The sequence below is a fragment of the Hypomesus nipponensis genome, chromosome 25 (assembly GCF_054491055.1).
Source record: "Hypomesus nipponensis isolate SF chromosome 25, ASM5449105v1, whole genome shotgun sequence".
Taxonomy (NCBI): domain Eukaryota; kingdom Metazoa; phylum Chordata; class Actinopteri; order Osmeriformes; family Osmeridae; genus Hypomesus; species Hypomesus nipponensis.
In genome coordinates, this window is record NC_140385.1 from 11,177,623 (window position 1) to 11,199,413 (window position 21,791).

Sequence of the window (21,791 nt, forward strand, 5' to 3'; positions counted from 1 at the left end):
AGCATTACTTTTTATTAATTCAATCAAAACAGCAGACATGGTCAAGAAAAGGTGAACTGTGCAAAATATTTTTTATCGAGTTCTCAAACTGAACCAACAATAAAAAGAACCACTCAATGTGTGTGTCTGATAAATCACAGTAACTTGGCGACCGTACAGTGGTTAACTAGGTTGTGTGAGGAACATCACACATTATGTAAATATTTAACAGTAGAAATTTGCAATAAAGGCCCTGAATGTGCTACATGCTTTTAAATATACCTAGACATCAGGGTGTAAATCTGGAACTGGGTCAAGGGAATAGTTCTATATCAACATGAGAGTTATTGGATAGCCATCTCCCTCAGGCGCAAAAAATGCATTGATAGTTATGTCCTTTGACTCGAGACACTGAATGTCAATAGGCCAACTGAATCCCCAAACCTACCCAGCATTCTCTCCTGTTACTATAACAATGACAATGAAAGTGAGAGCAGTCCCTTGTCACACTACCAAACCAAAACCTCTCACAGACCCACCCTCAATATCCTGATCCATAACTACCCCAGTGTGCATCAAATATTTTCCCCATCAAATTTCAAACTTTCCAGAAAATAATCAAACATGGCTTTGGTGGTAAGCAGCCATTTTGACGATTGAGGTTTCCATCATTCTGGTTCTGGTTCCAGTCCTCCTTGTTCAGCCGGCTGACTCAGTTCTAAACCAAGTCTAAGCAGGGCGTCAGCTGCCTCCATCTCCACCGAAGACCCCAACCTCTCTAGGTGCCGCTCACCCCTGAAAATGGCAACCGAATGGAGCGGTCTGTCTCTGTGAGAGGCCCTCATCCCCTCAGTGACAGCGGACTGATCCAACGGTGTATGGCTGAGGGGTGTTTGGGGGTCTGAGGTCATGTTTGTCACCGACGAAACCCCATTTCCGTGGAGGTCCTTTTGAATAGCATGGACAGGAAGTCCATCTGTGTGAATGTGCTGCTGGTGATGAAGTGTTAGCAAGCTAGTAATAGCTTGGTCCTCTTCCAGGGTTAGCTCGATGACTGACTGACTCTTGGATCTGGGCCTTGGTCTGTTGGCTTGATGGCAGTAATTAGGTTCTCTTCTCCAGGTTGAACAACCCAGGTCCCTGGTGGGGTATGACCCTGACCTAAAGGGGTCAGGTCTGGCCGGAGGAGCAGGGCAGGCTGACATGACAGGTGGGGGAGTGTTGAGGCGAAAGCACTTGAAAACCTGCTGCAAAGAAGATAGGGGAAGGAATAGAGGGTGTTGAGCAATTGAGATGCTTTACATCTGTATATCAGCACTGGCTCTTAAAAATCAGGTACTACAACTGGGACAACATGGGAGTCTGTATTACCAGTTACATAACTATAGACACATGCAAACAATGAACTTTTCCTGCTATGCTAGTCCCAATTTTGTGCCACCCCCTGGGCCTTTGCTTGAGTCTTAGCCTGTCTGACTAGAGGACAATTTTGTTAAATACCCCAGTCTGTCTGATCCTACATAATCTCTAGTCATCAACATCCCCTCTCATCTACAAGGGTCTCTGTTGACTCGCTCCCCAAAGCCATAAGAAGTGTGTGGGACCCCCTGCCATCCCCAATCTTGACCCACTGAAGTCACCAAATCTGTGGTAATCTGGATCAACTCAGAGAGAGGAATTAGACAATGACTTCTTTTAAAATAATTTAATCCCATGGCCCACAATTAAATTACAAAATCAAAGTTGTTACTTGTGATTTATTATTTTATATGTTATCTAAACTCTGCATACAACTCGAGACATGACACTTAAGTGTCTGGAGGGCCTACTAATTAAGTACTTGCCTGCATTTCACTGATTATGTTGGGGAGTCTTCTCCCAGGGCAGATATTGTGGTCGGTGTAGAAGAATTCCGAAGGGGTCATGGCTGTAACTGAAACAAAAACATATTTGCTCGGAAAATTTAAGCAAAATGGCTTGTTGCCACTTGATGTTCACTCGACTCACTTGTCTGGTTAGGAGACCGCCATGGGTACCGATATGAGCCCGCTGCCAGGTATACGGACATAAAGGAGGGATGGTAGAGGGTCCGGCTGGAGAATGGTGGGAGGACAGTTTGCCTCGGGATCTGTTAAAATCACAAGTGACACACTTGTTATGGGTTTAGCATTGTTAGTTCTGGCTGAAAGAATCGTGATATTAATAGATGCATTAAAATGAAATGAGTGTAGTAAGCCTATACGTATTAAACTAGGCTAATCTCAATGGAGAAACTCACATTTAAACTTTCACTGTCGTCGCTCATAGTTGAATCTGTTGCTTATTTTCAACTGTGAACAGTTCAAGTAACGATAGTTTTAGGTGGCATGTTATCACAATGATTCGTGTAAAACATTTGTTCTGGTACTGCAGGTCTTACTGCGTAGTTTATCACGTCCTTAAAGCGTGGTGGGTAAATGCATTCAAGCAGAAGAGGAGTAAGGGACATGACGCCACCTGCAGGTCATTTGTGACAATAAGCACTGTTCTTGTATTGAAGCCATAGTTTAACCAACCCTATGGACCAACCTCTCACAAATGCTATAAAGGTGAAAGATGGACGCAGTCTGCGCCGGTTGCAACACTTTCACGAAGACTGGCTGTGCAGTTATTTATTTCGACAGTTCTCACATTCTTAATATACTGCACTTAAGTTCCCAATTAAATATCAACTTTCACTGTCATCCAACCAGCGCTTTTCGACTTGTAACCGTGACCACTAACGTTAGTCCAACGAAATACTAACGCATCGGGATCACTGCAGATCACTAAGGTTTACATCAGTTACACTTATGCCTATTGTATAAGTCAACCTCCACAAGTGAATGAATCTTGCCACACTCTTGCACCTAGCATTGTTGTATAAACTAATTATTATTACTATAAGCAGACAAGGCTGACAGACGATGACTGTCCCACAGGGCCAGCCCAAGGTATAAGCGAACTGCTTAGGGCCCACGTAGCTGCGAGAGGGCCCCCAATATACATTAAATTAGTTTAATGTACTGTGTTTCTGCAATTAAACGATGCTCTCAATTATACGCCGCCCCATCACTAACCAGAGTTGAATCCTGTCACTTCATGTGCTTCCCCAACCAAAATTACCCTGGTGACAAGCACAATTTTCAGTCCCAATCATTTCAGAAAAGCATTCTTACAGCATCTTGAAAAGTTATGATACAAATGTGGGAGCAGCCTGGCTGGTCCACCACTGGTATACATGGAAAAAGTAGTAATTGTACAGGATATGTCATGGTCTTAACATTATCCTTCCTAGATGTAAGCATAAGCACAGGACAAGGGGAAATATGTGACATGATTAACAGTGGTGAAAGCTTTACCCACAGGTCAAAATTGGGTTGAGTAACAGATTACTCAATTACCCAAGCCATTTCAGAGGAGAATTCTAGTGCTAGGTTGAATTATATCTCCATTATGTAAAAAAACTGTTATGCCTGGTAAAACAGCCCATCTCAAATAAAGAGTACCAGCACAGATTTAAAAATAAACATTTATTTGAAATTCACAAGTCACAATTTGTTAATTTCCAATTTGTATTTTTTTTCCCCCCCTAAATAACAAATGCATATTATCAAACCATTAGTTTTTTTTTTCTCCTTATAGTGCCTCAGTGAAAACCTGTCCATGCCAATTCAGTACACGTACATATGTAGCAGATTGATGGACAGCCTGCAGTGCTCCAATACCTGCTCCAAGCCTGGGAGGAAATGTCCTGATGCTGGGTGGAGTAGTCGTGGTGCTGGATGGAGAACATGGTTCGATGGGCTTGATCGTAGGGTAACGAGTCACTGGATAAAAACCTACAGGTCAGTGTACATTACATGTGTAGTCCACATCACGTCCCAACTGCACATAACATTAAGGTCAATTGAGCTACAGATACGTACTCCTTGGGTCCGTGGTGTAATCTATTGTTCCCTGACCTGGGGCGTCAGACTCAAATCTCCATTCTGCAAACAGCTGACTGAGGCCAGCAAGGGGATAGACACAGCGGACAACTCCCCTGCATGGGAAGCAAACAGGTAATTGCAGTATTATATGCTAAAAGGGTTGTACGCTATAGAAGCAAGTGTTCAGACCTGAGGGTAGATTTTTTGATCTCTGATGCCGGTGTTCCAGAACTTTGCTCTATGAGGATATCATTCTCATAAATCACATTCTGATTGTCGACCTAAAGCAAGTACAACAGAAGAGTTAAGTTCGCCCTTCTACCTTTTTTCCCCCCACAATTGGATATAAAAGTAGAGGGCAAAGGGCTGACAGTGATAACCCTGGCTCCTTGCCCACACAAACACTGTTCAGGCAATGACTGAAGCCAAAGAGACAGTTATCCATTACCTTAACCAGTGTTCCACAGGTGTTCAACCCAAACTCAAACAGGACTCTGGAATTGTTGATCTCTTTGGGCGTGCAGGTCTTCTGCAGAAGAGATGTCTTGGAAGGGTCTGCACCATTTAAGACTTCGGTCACCACAGTCATCACCCCATAAGTGGAACACACTAGTTGGAGTGATGTTTAGAGCAAATGTCAAACATCCATTTACACTCTGGAATCAGAAGAAACTTAAAGTTTTTCCAAAAAGGGTTTCAGCAAATTCACTAGTGCCCAACTCACCAATGAGCTCTGTGGTATCAAAGTGGCATTGCATTGTCACAGACTGCTGAATCTCTGGAGTCTTCAGATTCCTTGATTGGATTTCCAACCAGCCAACAAACCGACTCAAAGTTATATTCTATTGAAAAACAGAAAACCGATTAAAATGTCTGGTTCACAAAGCCCACTTCAGGTCATTAATGTAAACTTAAGGGACCAAACCAACCTTATAGCTGTAGCCAAAGGTAAAGAGGGGCACGTCCAGAATGATACTCTGGCTGTTGTTCGTCACAACATAGCCTCTCTTGGCTGCCAGCTCGGGAGTCAGAGGATATGGGCCAATGGCAACCTCCCACAGGTAGTCAACAGGTTCATGGTTCCATTTGAAGCTGATGCCACTCTCCGAACAGAGACCATCAATGTGGGGAGGGACTGGGAGAAAGGAGCATCTGGTAAGGTTTATAGCAATCATTATCATTCATTTGCACTGAAAACCTTTAAAGGGGTCATTGATTGCGAAACCGATTTTACGTTGTCATAGTTGAATAACGACAATTCGGTGGGTAAAATGGACATACAGTGAACCTCAAAGTCCATTGACACCTCTTTCCTTTCAAAATCTCACAACTTGAAACTGCAGCTGTAAAACAATCGGTTTCGAAAAAAGTCACCTTTGTCACGCCCCAACATTTACATACAGACCAGCCCTCTGGTGTTCTGGCCCAGGATCTCAGACACTAGTTTAGCAGCGCATTGCTCTGTACTTCCACGCGAACAACAAAGGAGAAAGTTTGAACGTTTTTAAAGTATATTGAAAATAGACCATCGTAAATGCAGTGTTCCAGGCTGTACTGGGAATGCTGACACTTCATAATCTTCCCATGGAACCAGACACTTGATTGGCATTGCTGATGTTTTTCTATGAGAAGATCCCTGTGAAAGACAGTTTTGAATGAAAACCTTGGAGACAATTTAAAGAAGGATTTGCTAAGCTGTTGCTGAAAATAAATCGCTAACAGTTAGCCTATTAACAATGCTAATGTCTCCTGTATATAGTATAGGTAGAATGCCAAATACAACATATTTTACTTAAATGACTAGCTATAGTTGGCATTAGAATGGAAGCTTCCGAAAAAAGCCAGAAAACGTTTTGCTAATGCCTGTCTAGATTATCCATTTGAACGAACTGGAGAAAGGCAGATGCTAGATACAGTATACATTAGCATTGCTAATAACTGACCGACAAAATCATACTACAGCTTGCGGTTGTGATGAACTTAAGGTTGGAACGCACGTCTTTTCAGCAACAGCTTCATAGCAAATTTAGACTTTCCCAGGATTTCAAAAGCGTCCTTGGTGAAATGGTTTGCGCAAATGTGTCAAGGGTCGAACTGCACAGGGATCTTCTACGCTATGGTACAGACAAACATCAGCCATGCCCGTCAAGTCAATGTTTGCTAGACTCAAGCGCTTCTACTTCTTATGAACGCCGATTTGCAAGGAATGCAAGCACAGTTAGATAGCGAAAACACCTACACTGTAGCCATGTAAACTAGTTTAGCTTGCTAACGCAAGAGCATAGGTAGAATGTGTGATTTAGCCTAGTCTATTGGGAATAATGTCATTTCATGTTCCATTCAAATAAATAACATGTGTTGTCATGTCAATCTACAATTCAAGATGCACGTTTGTCCAGATTTATTTTTCAGCAAGATAGCTCTAACTTGCTGAATTGAGTCACGATAGTTTATTTGCTAAGCTGTAGTGCTAACGTTACCCACCTAAGGCGATCCTGTTTGCTTCGACAACAGAAGTGGAAACAACTAACCTTATTTCAAATGATAATCTGTTGAAAACAGTGTTGTGTAGACACAAGATGTATTTGTACGTCTTATTTCAAGTCTCCACCTTTGTTGTTTCAGTGAGTGCTGTTGGTCGTGTCTCGCCTTTGCACCGCAGCTTCACTCGTTGTAAACCAACTAATCAGTGCGCAGCTCATCTCTATTCATGAGCATACCATAAAAAGCGCGTTTTTCCCCAGGACAAGTTCACAGGAAGCATAGAACACCACCCGGGCCATTTTCAGCCCAACCAATGTTACATAACCTATTCTGAGACCTTAAGGAACAGTGTGAAATACCCCCCAAAACGCAGTCAATCACCCCTTTAAGGTAACTTACACACGTCCGTCAGCTCAGCCACAACTGATGCTAGGTGGTAGAATGGCTCCTCCTGATCCATTATGGTCAAAGTGTAGTTGATGTCCAACATAAACTGAAGAAGCCCTTCTTCGAAGTACTGTGGAGAACAATCATAAACCACGCACCAAAAACCACACACACCAAATCACAAGTCAACCCATTTTGAGACACTGCTCCATTTCTTACCAGCTTCGAAACAGAGTTTTCAAAGGGCACCCTGAGAACATAGGCGTGGGAGCCATTAGGCAATGACCCTCTCACGATGGAGAAGCTGCTCTCCTGTGTCAGGGGCACAGTGAAGTCCTGCCCATTCAGGTTTACAGCAACCAGAGTCACATCAGAGGGGAGGTTTCCAAAGTAAACATTGAACACGCGCTCCTCAACATCCGTTTCTAAAAGAGGGCAGGAGTCATGTGAAGACTTTGGGGGTGGGGGAGGAATCATTGATTTGGATGCTTCAATTACTCAAAAGCCGCTTACGGTTCATGGTGAAGGGGTGCCAAGTCAGCAAAGGTGTGACCATAGGTCTATGCTGACGGAGTCTGGTCTCAACATTTTCCTCGGTCACAAAGACTTGCTCGTAGTATAGATGTACCACATATAACTCATTATATGCGTTTTCCATTACAAAACTCTGCACAGAAACAAATGCATTTCAGTTTTACTCCAAAGAAAAGAGCAAATAGACAGTCATAATACAAATTGCAGACGCTCCCTACCTTCCTGTATCCTGCAGAATGAAAGGGGATGCCTATCAGGACAGTAGCATCGTTGATCTCCATGGTGTAATCCCCCTGAGACGCATTGTGAAACTGGAGCTGGCCATTCACCCCCATGCTGATGGATTGCACTGCAAACCTTGAAGGGTCCGAAACCAGAGGGGGCAGCAGAGTGGGGGTTTCCCAGACCATCCTTGAGCCCTCATAATGCCCTCTAGCTAGACACCAGGGGTCAATACATTACTTTGTATCAGTGCACGCCAAGTAAATAGATAGCCTTTTTAACACATACATTGTAACCATAAAAATAACTTACCTGTAGAACAAGCAGCCACTAAGTCCACCATCACGACCAGCCATTTCTGCCTGGAGTATAATGTTGGATGGATTACCTCCAAAAACACACCATTGACCTGAAAATATTACAATGTACATAAACACAATACCAAACACTATTCCCATATAAGGGCCTACAATAAAGAAAGGGCTTAAAGTTACATAGTCCAGTAGCATTTAACAGTTAGGGTTTTACCAGAGACATGAAAGCATGTGGCTGTCCAAAGGGTGAGCGGAACACCAGCCTCTCGGGTAAAGCATCAAACATGTAGCCCAGACTTCGGGCCAGGGAGATGGACATGGTAGTTGGCTGCACCCCCTCCCTATTGAATATGACCTGCCAGCCTGACGTGGCCAAGTCCTGAACCTAAGTGAGGTGACGGACAATCTAGGCGTTAGAATGGATAACTGCTAGGTGGTGCAGGAAGTGCAATTAACTGGATAAAAAGCTGTCATTAACAGTGTTGCAAGACGATGTCCAATTCTTAGCTAAATATAAATACCATTCTGTCCCAGTTGTCTGTAGTTGTGTACGATGGGCAAAACACATCTCTTCTCAGAATCACCTACAGAGAAACAAGCATCATTTCCAAGTCCACCCACTTCCTCCACAGACGATGAATGCCATTTCACCCACCTCCACGTAGTCTTCTTCACAAGTGACTTCTCTGGATGACCAGGGAATTGAGGGATAGCAGGTTTCATTCACAGGATGGAAGATTTCTTCTCCATCCATATTGGTTGTGATCAGGTTCAAATGAAACGTAAATGCCTCATCCTTCTAAAAGGGATGACAAGGGATTGACCACACATCATTAGATCTGGTGCAAGCCCAAAATGGCTAGCCCTGGAGTGTGTGTGTGTGTGTACCTGGTTGTCAGTGTGGCAAGAGAAGTATGAGGCTCGAAATTCAAAATGTTCAACCATAGTACTGAAGACGTAACCACATGTAAACCCGTACTCCTTAGTAATAGGGTGCACGCCCTTGTCATCTACAAAGGAAGCAAAACAATTAACAGCATCCCATAACAACTGCTATTGACTGATGTTCTTGCCAGAGAGTTTAAGTCAGTTTACCAACAGCTTCAAAGCGAGGCTCAGTCCTTGATAATGAAAGGTCAGTTGATATCAAAAAGTATCTTTCCCGGCACTCTATCTGAAAAATTACTGAACGGACATAAAGTTGATGAGAATCTGCTTGGTAAAGGTGGTCAAGACTATTGCAGAATTAGACCGGTTGTAATACCATTTTGATTGTCTTGGGCTTTTCCACACAATGAAACGGACAAGAAACCAAGTATTCTGTAATGAAATGGCAATATGTTTTGAGTTGCATAACCTTAAAAGTACTTTTTCGAAGCAACCACATACTATTAGCACAAGCCAATAACTCAATTACCAAACATTCATTAACAAAAACAACTTACTTCAGCCAAACCCAGAGAGACATTGTCACTGATGTTGCAGAGTCTACAGTTAGCCTGAAACCATTACTAAACTACAACTGCTAGCACAAAACAAGTGAAACTGAAGCCCTGGCATGCAATAACCTGGAAACTAGTGTGAATCCCTGAGCTGCAGAGACTTTAATGTGAGGCTGCATCAGCTGACCAACCATTTGGGTGCAGCTCTAACGATGTGCAGTCATTGCTGATTGCTAATTGAAAATTGTAGCGTTAACAATCAAGTAGACATTTTAATCATTATTTAACTGCTGATTCAATACCTACTTCGTACGTTCAGATCAGTTATTTTCTAGAATATGTGACACCAAACTCATAAGTATAACGTAAATGTAATTTCTGAAACCTCTGGATATGGCCAGTTCATATTCAGATTGCATACAGCTTGAGGTCAAGATCACATATTTCTTGCAAATGTGTCCAAGTGCAGCATTATATTAAATCCATGGGATGGGCAAATGTGAAGAAGTTATGCGAAGATTACATGTCAGGACATTGGAGTCCGTGGGAGATTTGTCTTCGTGACGCCCATGAATGGGCGCCAGGTGATGTTAATAGCCTACTTTAATCTCTGTAAAAAACATCACTTCACTCATTCACTGGTCTCTCATGATTGAAACACCTAGAGTAAAACTGTTCTTGTAGAAAATAGGACACAGATTGAATAGCCAATTAAATTGATCTCAGGGAACACTAATAATCACAAACCACTTTTCGGAAAATAGCGAATGTAGCACGTTCATCTGCACAGATAGGTTATCTGTATAGTCAGTGGCGGTCTTAACATAGAGGCATAGGTAGGCGTCTGCTTGGGGCCACCTACCAGCGGTCGTAGAAGGGAGGCCCCCAACCTACCTCAAAAATAAAAAAGCCCCTTGTCATCATGAACGCTTCAAAAGAATGGTAAATTGTATTAATATTCTTAAGAAATACGTGGAAAGATGACACACTTTTTTACGGCTACATTTGGGGATACAGACAAGAACAACAACGTCCAAAGCGTTGAACATGCCGCTATAGCAGCAGCAGCTATCTGTGACAATGAAGAGGACATCACGTTGAAGCCACCCGCCGTCACCGACTGTTATCGACGTTGACACAGATGAGGTGGAAGAGTAGTCCATATAGCCTTTTTGACACCGAGGATTAGCGAGGTGAAGTTAGTTTCATATTCGACGTTCGACATTCGTCTCATATTCGAAAGACGCTACTTTGCAGCATCGAGTTAGGGACCGGGTGAAAATTACCCATACAATTTTGAAAAAAAATTCAATACAACTTTTTTTTTAATTATAGAAAATCGCTTATCTCTGAAAATAGCATGAAATCTTCACTAATCTCAATAACTTTTCCAGACTTGTGTCAATGAATCTCAAATATACACCAGATTATTCTATAGTGTCTGTCCTACTTCCACACCCTTTACTTTTTCAATAATGTAAAAAAAATGATAGAACATCGCTAATCTTTGAAAATAGCATGAAATCTTCACTAATCTCAATAATTTTTCCAGACTTGTGTCAAAGAATCTGAAATATACACCAGATTATTCTAATAGTGTCTGTCCTACTTCCACACCCTTTACTTTTTCAATAATGTAAAAAAAAATGATAGAACATAGCTAATCTCTGAAAATAGCATGAAATCTTCACTAATCTCAATAACTTTTCCAGACTTGTGTCAAAGAATCTGAAATATACACCAGATTATTCTAATAGTGTCTGGCCTACTTCCACACCCTTTACTTTTTCAACAATGCTTTTTTTTAAATGATAGAAAATCGCTAATCTCTGAAAATAGCATGAAATCTTCACTAATCTCAATAACTTTTTCAAACTTGTTTCAGAAAATCTCAAATGTACACCATATTATTCTAATAGTGTCTGTCCTACTTCCAGATCCTTTATTTTTTCAATAAAACCTTTTTAAAAATGATAGAAAATCGCTAATCTCTGAAAATAGCATGAAATCCTTGCTAATCTCAATAACTTTTCCAGACTTGGGTCAGACTTGGGTACCGGAAGCTAACTGAAGGTAGCTAGATTCCGTTTGGAAAAATAACTCACTCTGGTGGAAGCCCCGGAAATATTTAGAACTCATGCATCTAAAGTTTAACCTTTAGAGGAGTGAGTTCTAAATAATACCGACGCTGCCACCAGAGTGAGTTATTTTTTCAAAACGAAAGCTAGCTAGCTTTAGTTAGCTTCCGTTACCTAGCAACCTAGCATAATACTTGTAGCAATGCTACTACCTGCTAGTGTTACTTGTTAGCCTCCTAATTGTACATTTTGAAGCCATACTATAGCGTTTGTCATATAGTTTTTGTCTATCGGAAAATAGTCGGTTGGAATGTTCAGAATCACATATGTGTGACGGTACTCTGTGGGGCCCGCTTTCGAACAATCACATATACGTGACGCTACTAATTAACGGGTTAACCACCATCAGTCCAGTTATGTTCCCCCAAGGCTCGAAAGTAACCTTTAGGCTTACCAGCCAAAATGGCTGGTAGATTAAAAAAATTACCAGCCAATAATATTTTTTACCGGCCAGTAAAAAAGTTAAACCTGCCATTTAAGACGTACTCTGAAATTGTTTGACATAAACAACCTTTACCTATGATTTTAATATCATTGTAAATCACTTTCAGAATCGATTCAACAAAATCAACCAATTTAACATTTTTTAATAATTTATTAATTCAGGGGGTTCCCGGGGCCTACTACTCCTCTTGTTCAATGTGAGAGGGGTTGTCCCTTGTCCATGAGGTTTGGTCTTTGCATCAGACCAGCTGGCTAAAAGCAGAATTCCCATATATCCTGAAATGCCCTGCTTGACTTTTTTGGTGTAAAACATTTGTTGTCGAGTTGACTGAACTGTAAAATTATGAACTTTGTGACATGACTCGACCAAGAAAGAGACATGGCTGCCACCTAGTAAGACTATCTGGCGACGCACTCACTCAAATTCGAAGACTTTCGTGACCCAAATCAAAATTCTGATCTGACAGATCAATGGGGTATTGCTTTTTCTCTTAAATGCTGTCATCCTCGACCTTTTTTGTCTTTTGAAATCTTACAATTTCTATTATCCGTGTCACACTCTAGCAGTTATAAAGGCTATCTTCCCGGTTTTGTGCCACTTAGATGCCTGCACACAATTTCACTTGCCAAATGGCAGAGCATCTGACACAATTTAGTCGCCAGCCCAAATAGACTTATATTATAAGGGGAACTGTAATAGAAAGCAGTTAAGATAAAATTAACAAATTGGACTACTGAAATAAATGAAGGTAATACAGGGTGGGAAATTTACACATCTTTTAGGGGGCAATTTTTGCCCCCACTGACTGAAATACAGGGGCATAAAAAAAAATTGGGGATGCTTTTTGAAAATTGTGAAATAACATTTAACCTTTGTTCAAGATGATAAGTATGCTTATTTAGGGTTAACAGTATATGAGCAATTGTCACCAAATGGCAAAAATAAGACTATTAAGCAGTGATCTACTGATTCAAAGTGTTTTCTTAGATTCTTTTTTACAAAGTAAATATAATTAAATTATAACTTTATCATTATAACTTATTATATTAATATTTTATTAGATTTAATTTTTTGGGTTTTGTTACCTTTAATCGTGTTGTTCCTGCCTCGTACAGGAAATACAGATAGGACAGACTTAAAAAAGAACAACAACAAAATACAATAAAAAATACTATACATGGATTAATTATCTATAAACAACAAGCTCAGCAGAGCTGAGAAGAAAATGTCATTTCAGAAAATTGAAAAGTACATATTCAGTTACAGTGTAGAAAAATAATACATTTGTACTTATACATAAATGAGTGGCCTATTTGTCAAATAGCACCAGTTCATCATCGTTGTAATCTGTGTCACTGTCAGCCATTGGAGAAGTTGCTGGTCTGACCTGCTGCCTTTTCCCATAAGGTTTTATATGGGGCCGCCTTACTTTCTTCCCACTGTGGAACTATTTTTCACAGCAGATTTGGCACATGCCGCAGCAGCTGCATCTTTTTCTTCTGGTCCCTCCAGTGAGATCATCATTAGGTCTTCCACTGTGGCTGTGTTGAGATTGATCCGCCAGTCAGTTTTGACTCGATTCAGAAGAGAAAACGCCCTCTCTACCTTGGAGGTGGACATCGGCATGACTTGAACGATTTCAATTATGTGGATTATGTTGGGGAACTCCTCAGACCACACCCTTAGAATCTGTACCCATAGTTCCCCCCACTTTAGACCTCTGTAACTCCTGTAGATGACCTTCTTAAGACGGGTCCACTCTGCCATTACGTTTTGTTAGTATTTCCTTGAAATGCTCTAGGAGCAGCAAGACCTCCTTATTACCATACTCTGTCAGATCTTCAGGCCAGTGCTTTGGGTCCAGTTTACACATGGCCAAGAGGATTGTGTCTGTTTGATACCTTTCATCCAGGCAGGCCACAATGTTATGGATGAGCGGCTCTCTTCAATCTCTCCTCAGCATCTGCTCAAGTGTCAGAAAGCGCTACAACTCTGTAACTACCAAACCTACACTCCACCTTCACTGCTCTCAGCTTTGGGCCATCACCTTTCACCATGTCTTTCAGCACCTCTTTGGAAGTCTCAATAGCCTCCACAGCTTTGGGGAGAGAGATGCTGTCTTTCTGGAACTGGAGAGATAGATGGGACAACTCACCCAAAACATCCATGTAAAGTCCTACATGGAGGAGGATTCATTGGACTTAACCCTCTCGAGCCATCCTCTCATTCTTGCAGCATCTGCTTTCTTATATCTTGCCGCTGATCACTTCCCACCTCACTTGTTCGTCTCGAGTGCTTTAAGGGTTCTTCTGCGGTGATCAACCCATCTGGTCCCATCTACCCTAGTGGGTGTCAGGACAGACTCGTCTAGCAGTTCAGCCAGCCGGTCCAGCTCCCGTCTTCTTTTCACTGACCCTCGATAGAAGGATGTATAGAAAGATAGGAACCCATCAATCTGAAAAAGGAAAACACAAACAAGGCGTTGAGAATCATCAATGTCATTTCCTGCCTGCAAGCATTGGCATAAACTGGCTGCGGACACCAGATTAGAAATTAATTCATGAAAATCTTCAAGAAGTAGGCTACACCGCCCCCTATTGGTACTCTGTGTCACAGCGTTCATCTCTTTGTGAACATTTTGATATTGATTTGGGGACGATGACATGGCTGGATAGCTGGCTAGTCTTGATGTTAAACATATTGTCACATTATATTAACTGTTTGGAGATTATGTCAACTTTGAAGCGATAATCTCACATCCATTTGCTATTCAACTTGCGACAGGCTGCGGCCGGCGAAAGTGGCCAAGACATGGCCACTGAAGAGAAATGGAGAATAGGGCCAATAAGAGACAAAGGTCTTGTGTGGGAGCCCTTTGATCTGGTCTTCCCTAACAAGGTGCAGTGTTTGCAATGCCCTATGTCATATTGTAGCAATATCTTTTCAAAGTTAAGGCATCTGCGTGCTAAGCACCCAGGGCTGGCCAACCCACCTGCACCCAATGCAGAGGATGCTGCTGCATGTGCTGCTGTTGCTACTGGGAGGTCTGCATCATACAATCATGGTCAGCAGTAATGGTCAGCAGTTGTACATAAGTTATATATGTATGAAAGTTACAATACAATTAATTTGTTAAATAGTAATACACATTCAAAGATTTGTTGTCTTGACAGCCAGGAAACAAGCACTTGATGATGCACTGGTGGAGATGGTAGTAAAGGATTTGCAGCCGTTTTCTGTGGTGGAGGATGAGAGCTTCAGAGCATTTGTTGGGAAGCTGGATCCAGCCTACACTCTTCAAACAAGAAGAGCATTAAAGATCATGGTGTGTGAGAAATACCACACAACCAAGGAGAAAGTGGCGGCTGAGTTAGGGGTGCACCAGTGTGTGTCAGCTTGACGTCTGACATGTGGACCTCCAATACATTTACATTTAGCAGACAATCTTATCCAGAGCGACTTACAGTAAGTACAGGGACAATCTCCCCAAGGCAGGTAGGGTGAAGTTCCCGGCCATGCCAAATGACGTTGTGTGCTTGGGCATGGCACTTCACCATACTTGCCTTGGGGGGAATGTCCTTGTACTTACTGTAAGTCGCTGAAATAGCGTCTGCTAAATGACTAAATGTAATATCTGTCTTATATTCCAGGTTATTCCAAGCCAGCTCCCACGCCACCACCTCCACTAGCTCCCACGCCACCTTCATCAGCCCCCACGCCATCTCCACCAGCTCCCACACAACCTTCACCAGCTCCCACGCCACCTCCACCAGCTCCCTTGCCACCTCCACCAGGTCCCATGCCTGGGTGAATACTCGATTCTGATTGGCTGCAGGGGTGTCCATTATCGGGTGATAACGGACACCTACTGCGTCATTGCAGCAAAACTGTCTTTTCACCGTTCAAATTATTCCGCTGGCAACATAGCATCATGAGCCTGTGTCTAAAACGAGTAACCATAGCAACAATTTTCGTTTACAAGCCTTTGTTTACAATGTATTGACAATTAGCTACTCTACTAACATCAACTCGAGTATAACTCTTGCCTACATTACAAAAATGAGTGACTCCAACTTTTTGTTTAATTTATTTGGAGAATATGACAATTTTGAGAACTGGGACGCCCAAGAAAGAGAAAATGAAGAGAAACGGCACAAGGAGATAACACCAGGAGAATTTAATCAGATAGAAGAAGACAAAGATGAGATGAACACAAAAAAAACGACCAAATGGGCAATTAATACAGTAAGGGACTTCCTTTCACAAAAACAAATGAACACCAACTTTGAAAACTACACCGCCGACTTGCTGAATGAGACCCTGCGGGGATTTTACGCCTCTGTCCAGTCCACCAATGCCAAGGGAGGGGGGAGTATAACGTTGCCAGCCTAAGGTGTTTAAGGGCAGGTATTAACCGTCGTATAACTGCTTTCAATATCATGACTGATACAAGATTCAAGAGCAGTAATGCAGTGTTTCAATCTATAGTTAAGAGTTACAGGAAAAGAGGTAAAGATACAAGGTTCCACCATCCCCGCATTTCTGAGTCCGACCTTGAGAAGATGAGAAATTCCCCAGCACTGTCTTCCGATACACCCTGTGGCTTGGTTAGAAAAGTATGGTTTGATGTGCAACTATGTTTGGCTCGACGTGGCAGGGAGGGAAACCGGGAACTGTCAGGGGCATCTTTCATCGTCCAGAGAGATGAGGATGGGGTTGAATATGTCAGCCTGGCATTCAATCCTGAAACAAAAAACCACAAAGACCCGAATGACCCAGACAAAGAAAACCTGAGAGGTTTTATCTTTGCCAGGCCCAGAGATCCGCTGTGTCCGGTCAAAAGTTTTAAAGCATACATCGCCAAATGTCCATCTGATGCCAAATCGTTCTACCTCCATCCAAAACATGGCATGATGACCTCCGACATATGGTACAGCCGGGAGCCGATGGGTGTCCACTATCTAGGCAACATGCTGAAAAAGAAAGGTTTTTTTGCTTACTCTTAACCTACCCTATAGCCTAATGTACGGTGGCACTGAAGTGCAAATCACACCCCCTAATATGAGTACATCCCCCAAATGAAAACACTCCCCCCGAATACGAGTCAACTCCCCCCAAATCGGATGACTTGTTCACCTCCCCCCAAATCGGCTGACTTGTTCACCTCCCCCCAATACAAAAACACGCTCCCCCAAATGGAAAACGACATTACATTAACTCAAAAACACATTACTTTAACTCTGAACGGAAAGGGTAGGTACTACACTTTAGCGCTGATTGGATTCAGTAGGCTAACTAACAATATGAAATTGATCGACAGAAGTACAACATTTGAGATTTGAACTGATTTCACTATTCGAATAGTATCCAAAATTATTTTCGAATATCCGGATAATCTATTTTTGTTAATGTGGTTCCGTTATGTAATTAGCCTGACGTGATGCAAAGCATAGAGTAAACACATGAACCACCACACATTCTGGCAATAATTGGGACTGTTAAGATATTAGATTAAATAAGGGTTGAATAAAGAAAACAAATGAAAAATCAATTTATTAACATGACGAAAAGACAATTAACGCTGCGTCTTCAGACGTAGGCTCTTAATTTGGCGGAAAAGCGATTAGCCTATTATTATGTGAAATAAAAAGTAGGCTACATTGGACTAAATTAAACATATTGGGTAAGCTATCCTCGATAAAAACGAAAGACACACATGGAGAAATATTACATATTAACTTGAATATTAACTTGGAACCGGATTTGTGGTGCCCTTACCACATTGTGCCTCATATACTGTAAATGTTAGACCCAGTGACAGGCTGGCATGAAATGGCTTGGATAATACTTAGTAAGGAGGCCATAATAATTTTTGACTCATGGCTTAAGTTACGTTTCCCCAGCTCTCCCCAGGTTGGCAAAAAAAGTGTCTCAAAATGCATCAGATTGATGCTTTAAAATATGGAATATTAACATTTTTCTTATGGGGGAGCATGCACCCGGACCGCCTTAGAGGGGTAATATCCTTCTCAACCTTTTCACCCCTGACCCGTTTTCATGCCTGACTATCTTTGTTCAATATTATTGATCCCTGACTTGAAACAGAGTATACCCCTATCCTTCACCCCTCTAGCCCCTCTTTCCTCCTCACTTTTTCATGTGTCTCTCTGCTCCTCTGATCTGTTCCTCCACAGTCTTGTGTTTCTCTGTGTCCTGCTGCACACGCTCACAGAGGACCTCATTGTTCTGGGCAATGTTCTTCAAATGCATGCCTAGTCCACATTCGACGGCCCTTTTAGCACCCAAGACCTTGTGACAGTCCAGCTCGGTAGAACAAGACCAGAACACGTAGAGAGTAAGGGTTTGAAATGCCTTAAAATGATCTCCAGAACCTTAACTCTAACAAACCACAACTTGTGAGAAAGATACTCACTACCACAACGCAGGGGCATTTAGACTTTCTAAACAGAGGAACCAATGATAGCCACTGTATCATTTGATCTATGTTGAAGGCCATGTGGTGGTGTTGTTTGTTATTGCATTGCAACTTCACAGAATTAAAAAAATGTTTTTGCTTTTACCGTCATGGAAAACTGACCCGGTGAAATGGATCTCTAAATGGGTGGTGACCTTGCTCAGTTTTGCTGGATAAAAACAGTAGACACACAGAAAGAGCAGTGGAATTCCTTGCAGCATGTGGTGCATCTTTTTAATTCTGGCAAGGACCTTCCCTCTTGGATGGTTATATGCATCGGCCAATATATATATGTGTGTGTGCACGTGAGAGTGTGTATGCAAAGACTGTGTAACAACACAAGTCACATGTTTGACACTGTCCAGTCTGTACCAGTAGACTTACAGATGAAGTCGTCAGACGTGCGTGTACAGTGTTTCCCCTAGGATTTTTTTAGCAGTGGGGGCAGGTCTGTCCGACCCCCCCCCCCCCCGGCCGAAATAAAGTTCTAACCCTATATTTTGGAGTAGGTTAGTGTAATAGTCTAATAAAAAATTTGATATTGCATATATTTTTGTCCTATTTTCCGTAAAGCAATACAGTTAAGATGCTTATAGTATGTTCTAAATGGCAGAAATGTAATGCCAATTAATAATTGACGTAACCACTTATTGTAAATATACCCACTATTAATTAAACTACTTCAGCATAATAATGCACCTAAAATACAAACGTGAGCAAGGGCAGCAATCGCTATCGAATCAGGCATGCAATTATGCTAGCAGGGGAAGAATACAAAAACAAAAATCACCAGTTAACTTAAATAATGTCTTAATTTGCCAAACCCTTGGTTTCCCTTCGTTCTTTTGTGAGCAGTCTCACGAGCACTTCTCATGGAGCTGAGCAGCTAAATACTTATTAAGCATTAACGTTGTTAGCTACTGTATCTCTGCCTGTGTTTGCACTGTTATACCTTAGTGTCATGTTGTGGTGTAGGACTGTTAAAGAAGTGACACATAATTTAGCTAAGACTTGTATGTACAGTACGTAATGTCACATTAAATAATGTATTTAAACTCAAGTTTGTGTGGTGCGTTGCTGTATGTCAGTGGTAAAAATGTCAGTGAAAAAATTGACCCATCTCCAACCGACGCAAGCACAACCCACAATTTTCCCCAAATTTCCCCAGAAATAGTACCCTCTCTACATTAATAATTGCATTGCAGGTCAATATAAGGTGTACACCTAAATTTTCTGGTTGCGCTCCCAAAAAATTCAGTCAGGGGCTACTGTGCTCCTAGTAAAAATAGTTAGTCTGGAGCCCTGCAATAGGGTAGGCTACGCTACTGTATATTAACTTTGGTCATAATTGTGGTACTTGGAGAGTCAATTTTTTCTAAGGTGGTATGGGGTGTAAAAAGTTTGAGAACCACTGCCTTAGAGGAAACACTCAAATGACCGCCAGAACCTTTACCACAACTTGTGAGAAAGATACTTACTACCATTACGCAGGGGCATTTACACTTTCTAAACAGAGGAACCAATGATAGCCAATGTCAAAGGCCATATGGTGGTGGTGTTTGTTCAGTAGCCTGACAGAGAAAGAGAGAGAAAGACACAGCCGTGGCACTGTTATCCCCTCTGGATATCGTTTTTCGTGATGTACATTAATTTGCTAAAGGTTTTCTGGTCAAATTTGAATAGCACTTGGCAAGTAGTCAGCATTGAATATTTATGTAATGTTGATTGGATGTATTTTGAATACTTTGTATAAACACTCTAGGTTTTGTATTGCTTGAGGGAAGCTGCAAAGAAAGAGAAAATAAGAAGGCAATTTGTTGTTTCACTGTCTTCTGCAGGAGCAAATAAATCTGAAAACCCACCCATGAGTTGTGTCTGTTCTTCATACCCTGAACATGTCCGTTACAATGGCATACCGCTGTGTATTACATCTCTTTTTCAATCAAAAATGTTCTGCGCTGGTTAGGGGGTACTTGGCTGAAAAAAGTATTTAACAGGGGGTACATCACTGAAAAAAGGTTTGAGGACCACTGCTTTATGCTATTGTGTATCTGAAAAAATCTTAACGTTTAGAGTTGACACCAATTCAGTTTGTTGTTCTGTATAGTTGAATAACTTGCCTTTCCAGATTAAATGTCTGTTCTTGGTCTTGGATTTTGTGAAATACATCTAAATGAATGCGTCTTAAAGTCCAGTGCAACTTATGTTATTTGTCTTCTTCATTACACATTTTTGACTAATAAAACATATACTCCATAGCGACTTATAATCCAAAAAATAAGGTAGCTGTCTTATCATTTTCAACAGAATGTACTACATTGTGGAATTCACCTAAAAGCACTTTGTTGGAATAGTGGCCCAATGTTGGACCTTTGAAGAACATGGGGTGAATGTCAGTCTAACAACTCTTGTTAAGAATTTGTACCATGGAGTTAATTATGATTGGTTGCAACACTTTTCAAGGGCATACTTACTTCTCAATGTTGAGTAGTAGATCTATCTTTAAGTCATGGTTAATTCCTTTGATAATTAATTGTAAAAGTTATACACACACTTTAATCTGTATATGACACAGTTATTACAATGGAGTTGTATACGTTTCAGCAACAAACAGCTAACTGGACACAAACCAACCACACCATAAGGGCAGTGTTGCCAACTTAGCGACTTTCTAGCAAAACCCTCCTAGCGACTTTTACTCAAGCGACTAGCGATAAATCTAGCAACTTATTCCGATGTTTCGATTTACAAGTTTTCTCTGAAAAAAGTTAGTTTATTTAATCTGATTGCCAAAAGGTTCCATGACTATCCACACAAGGTGCCGTATTTCTTCGAATAAATGCTTGGGATTGTCCTCTTTTTGGACCTAATGGTCACCCTGTATACAGCTATGTCATGAGAATGGTGGCGCTCAATTTCAACCTGCCAAACTGCATTAAAAATTGCAGATCGACCCATCATACCTATCCCGGTTCATCCCATGGCGTATACTTTTGAACCTATACGTAATTATGTTCCCGCAGGGCCACAGTTGTTTGATATGATGCAAAAGATATGGTTTTGTCAGAAGATATGATTGACACTGACAAGGTGGTCAACACAAAGTGGTGTACTTGTACTTGTCGCAACTGCATGATAATGCCAACAGACACAGAATTGATCTGATCAAAGAGGCAGACCTGCATGACCTGGGTGTTGGTGGTCCACCAAAATTATCGATAATCATTGAGCACAGGCGCTTCCCAGAATCAGAATGGGATTTATTCGCCATGAAAGTTTGCACAGACAAGGAATTTACTTTGGCTGGAAGGTGCATACAGTAAACATATAGGAACCTAAAATTTTAATATGTGGACTATCTATACTAAGGGTACTTAAACTAACAGTAGGCTGGCTCAGGCAAAACTAGCCTGGCTAACGG

General features: G+C 41.5%; 2 protein-coding genes and 1 long non-coding RNA gene across 5 annotated transcripts; all 3 read right to left on the reverse strand.

The window, feature by feature from the left end:
* Positions 1–7: 7 nt before the first annotated feature.
* LOC146222269 (uncharacterized) lies at positions 8–2,693 on the reverse strand. Of its 2 annotated transcripts, none has more exons than XM_084691591.1 (4): positions 2,258–2,693; positions 1,987–2,107; positions 1,824–1,912; positions 8–1,223 (listed from the first exon to the last, which is right to left on the reverse strand). In XM_084691591.1, the coding sequence occupies exons 1-4, from the start codon at positions 2,282–2,284 to the stop codon at positions 648–650; spliced, it is 813 nt and encodes a 270-aa protein (XP_084547717.1). In that variant the 5' UTR covers positions 2,285–2,693; the 3' UTR covers positions 8–647. The 2 variants fall into 2 exon arrangements, with proteins under 2 accessions (XP_084547717.1, XP_084547716.1); XM_084691590.1 differs by having other exon boundaries at positions 8–1,226.
* An 822-nt stretch (positions 2,694–3,515) lies between these two features.
* On the reverse strand, positions 3,516–10,533 carry LOC146222270 (uncharacterized). Of its 2 annotated transcripts, none has more exons than XM_084691588.1 (18): positions 9,316–10,533; positions 9,135–9,190; positions 8,966–9,055; positions 8,759–8,880; positions 8,526–8,669; positions 8,392–8,454; positions 8,085–8,255; positions 7,869–7,965; positions 7,553–7,770; positions 7,314–7,467; positions 7,020–7,225; positions 6,813–6,930; positions 4,859–5,064; positions 4,654–4,771; positions 4,378–4,538; positions 4,119–4,210; positions 3,927–4,042; positions 3,516–3,839 (listed from the first exon to the last, which is right to left on the reverse strand). In XM_084691588.1, exons 1-18 carry the CDS (start codon positions 9,336–9,338, stop codon positions 3,637–3,639), a joined length of 2,358 nt encoding a protein of 785 aa, XP_084547714.1. In that variant the 5' UTR covers positions 9,339–10,533; the 3' UTR covers positions 3,516–3,636. The 2 variants fall into 2 exon arrangements, with proteins under 2 accessions (XP_084547714.1, XP_084547715.1); XM_084691589.1 differs by having other exon boundaries at positions 3,516–3,827; positions 9,316–10,518.
* Positions 10,534–15,726: 5,193 nt separating this feature from the next.
* On the reverse strand, positions 15,727–20,877 carry LOC146222271 (uncharacterized). Its single transcript, XR_014746764.1, has 3 exons — positions 18,047–20,877; positions 16,788–16,868; positions 15,727–16,638 (listed from the first exon to the last, which is right to left on the reverse strand). It is a non-coding gene; the product is annotated as an uncharacterized LOC146222271 (long non-coding RNA).
* Between the last annotated feature and the right edge of the window lie 914 nt (positions 20,878–21,791).

What these genes read in the sequence shown, in the direction of transcription:
- LOC146222269 (XM_084691590.1), bottom strand. Translation starts at nt 2,284, where the DNA reads ATGAGCGACGACAGTGAAAGTTTAAAT. An exon ending in GCGGTCTCCTAACCAGACAA is followed by an intron (nt 1,913 to 1,986) that starts GTGAGTCGAGTG and finishes TTTTTGTTTCAG; the next exon opens with TTACAGCCATGACCCCTTCG. An exon ending in ACATAATCAGTGAAATGCAG is followed by an intron (nt 1,227 to 1,823) that starts GCAAGTACTTAA and finishes TCTTCTTTGCAG; the next exon opens with CAGGTTTTCAAGTGCTTTCG.
- LOC146222270 (XM_084691588.1), bottom strand. Translation starts at nt 9,338, where the DNA reads ATGTCTCTCTGGGTTTGGCTGAA. An exon ending in TCTCTCTGGGTTTGGCTGAA is followed by an intron (nt 9,191 to 9,315) that starts GTAAGTTGTTTT and finishes ATTTCATTACAG; the next exon opens with AATACTTGGTTTCTTGTCCG. An exon ending in AGTGGCTGCTTGTTCTACAG is followed by an intron (nt 7,771 to 7,868) that starts GTAAGTTATTTT and finishes CCTGGTGTCTAG; the next exon opens with CTAGAGGGCATTATGAGGGC.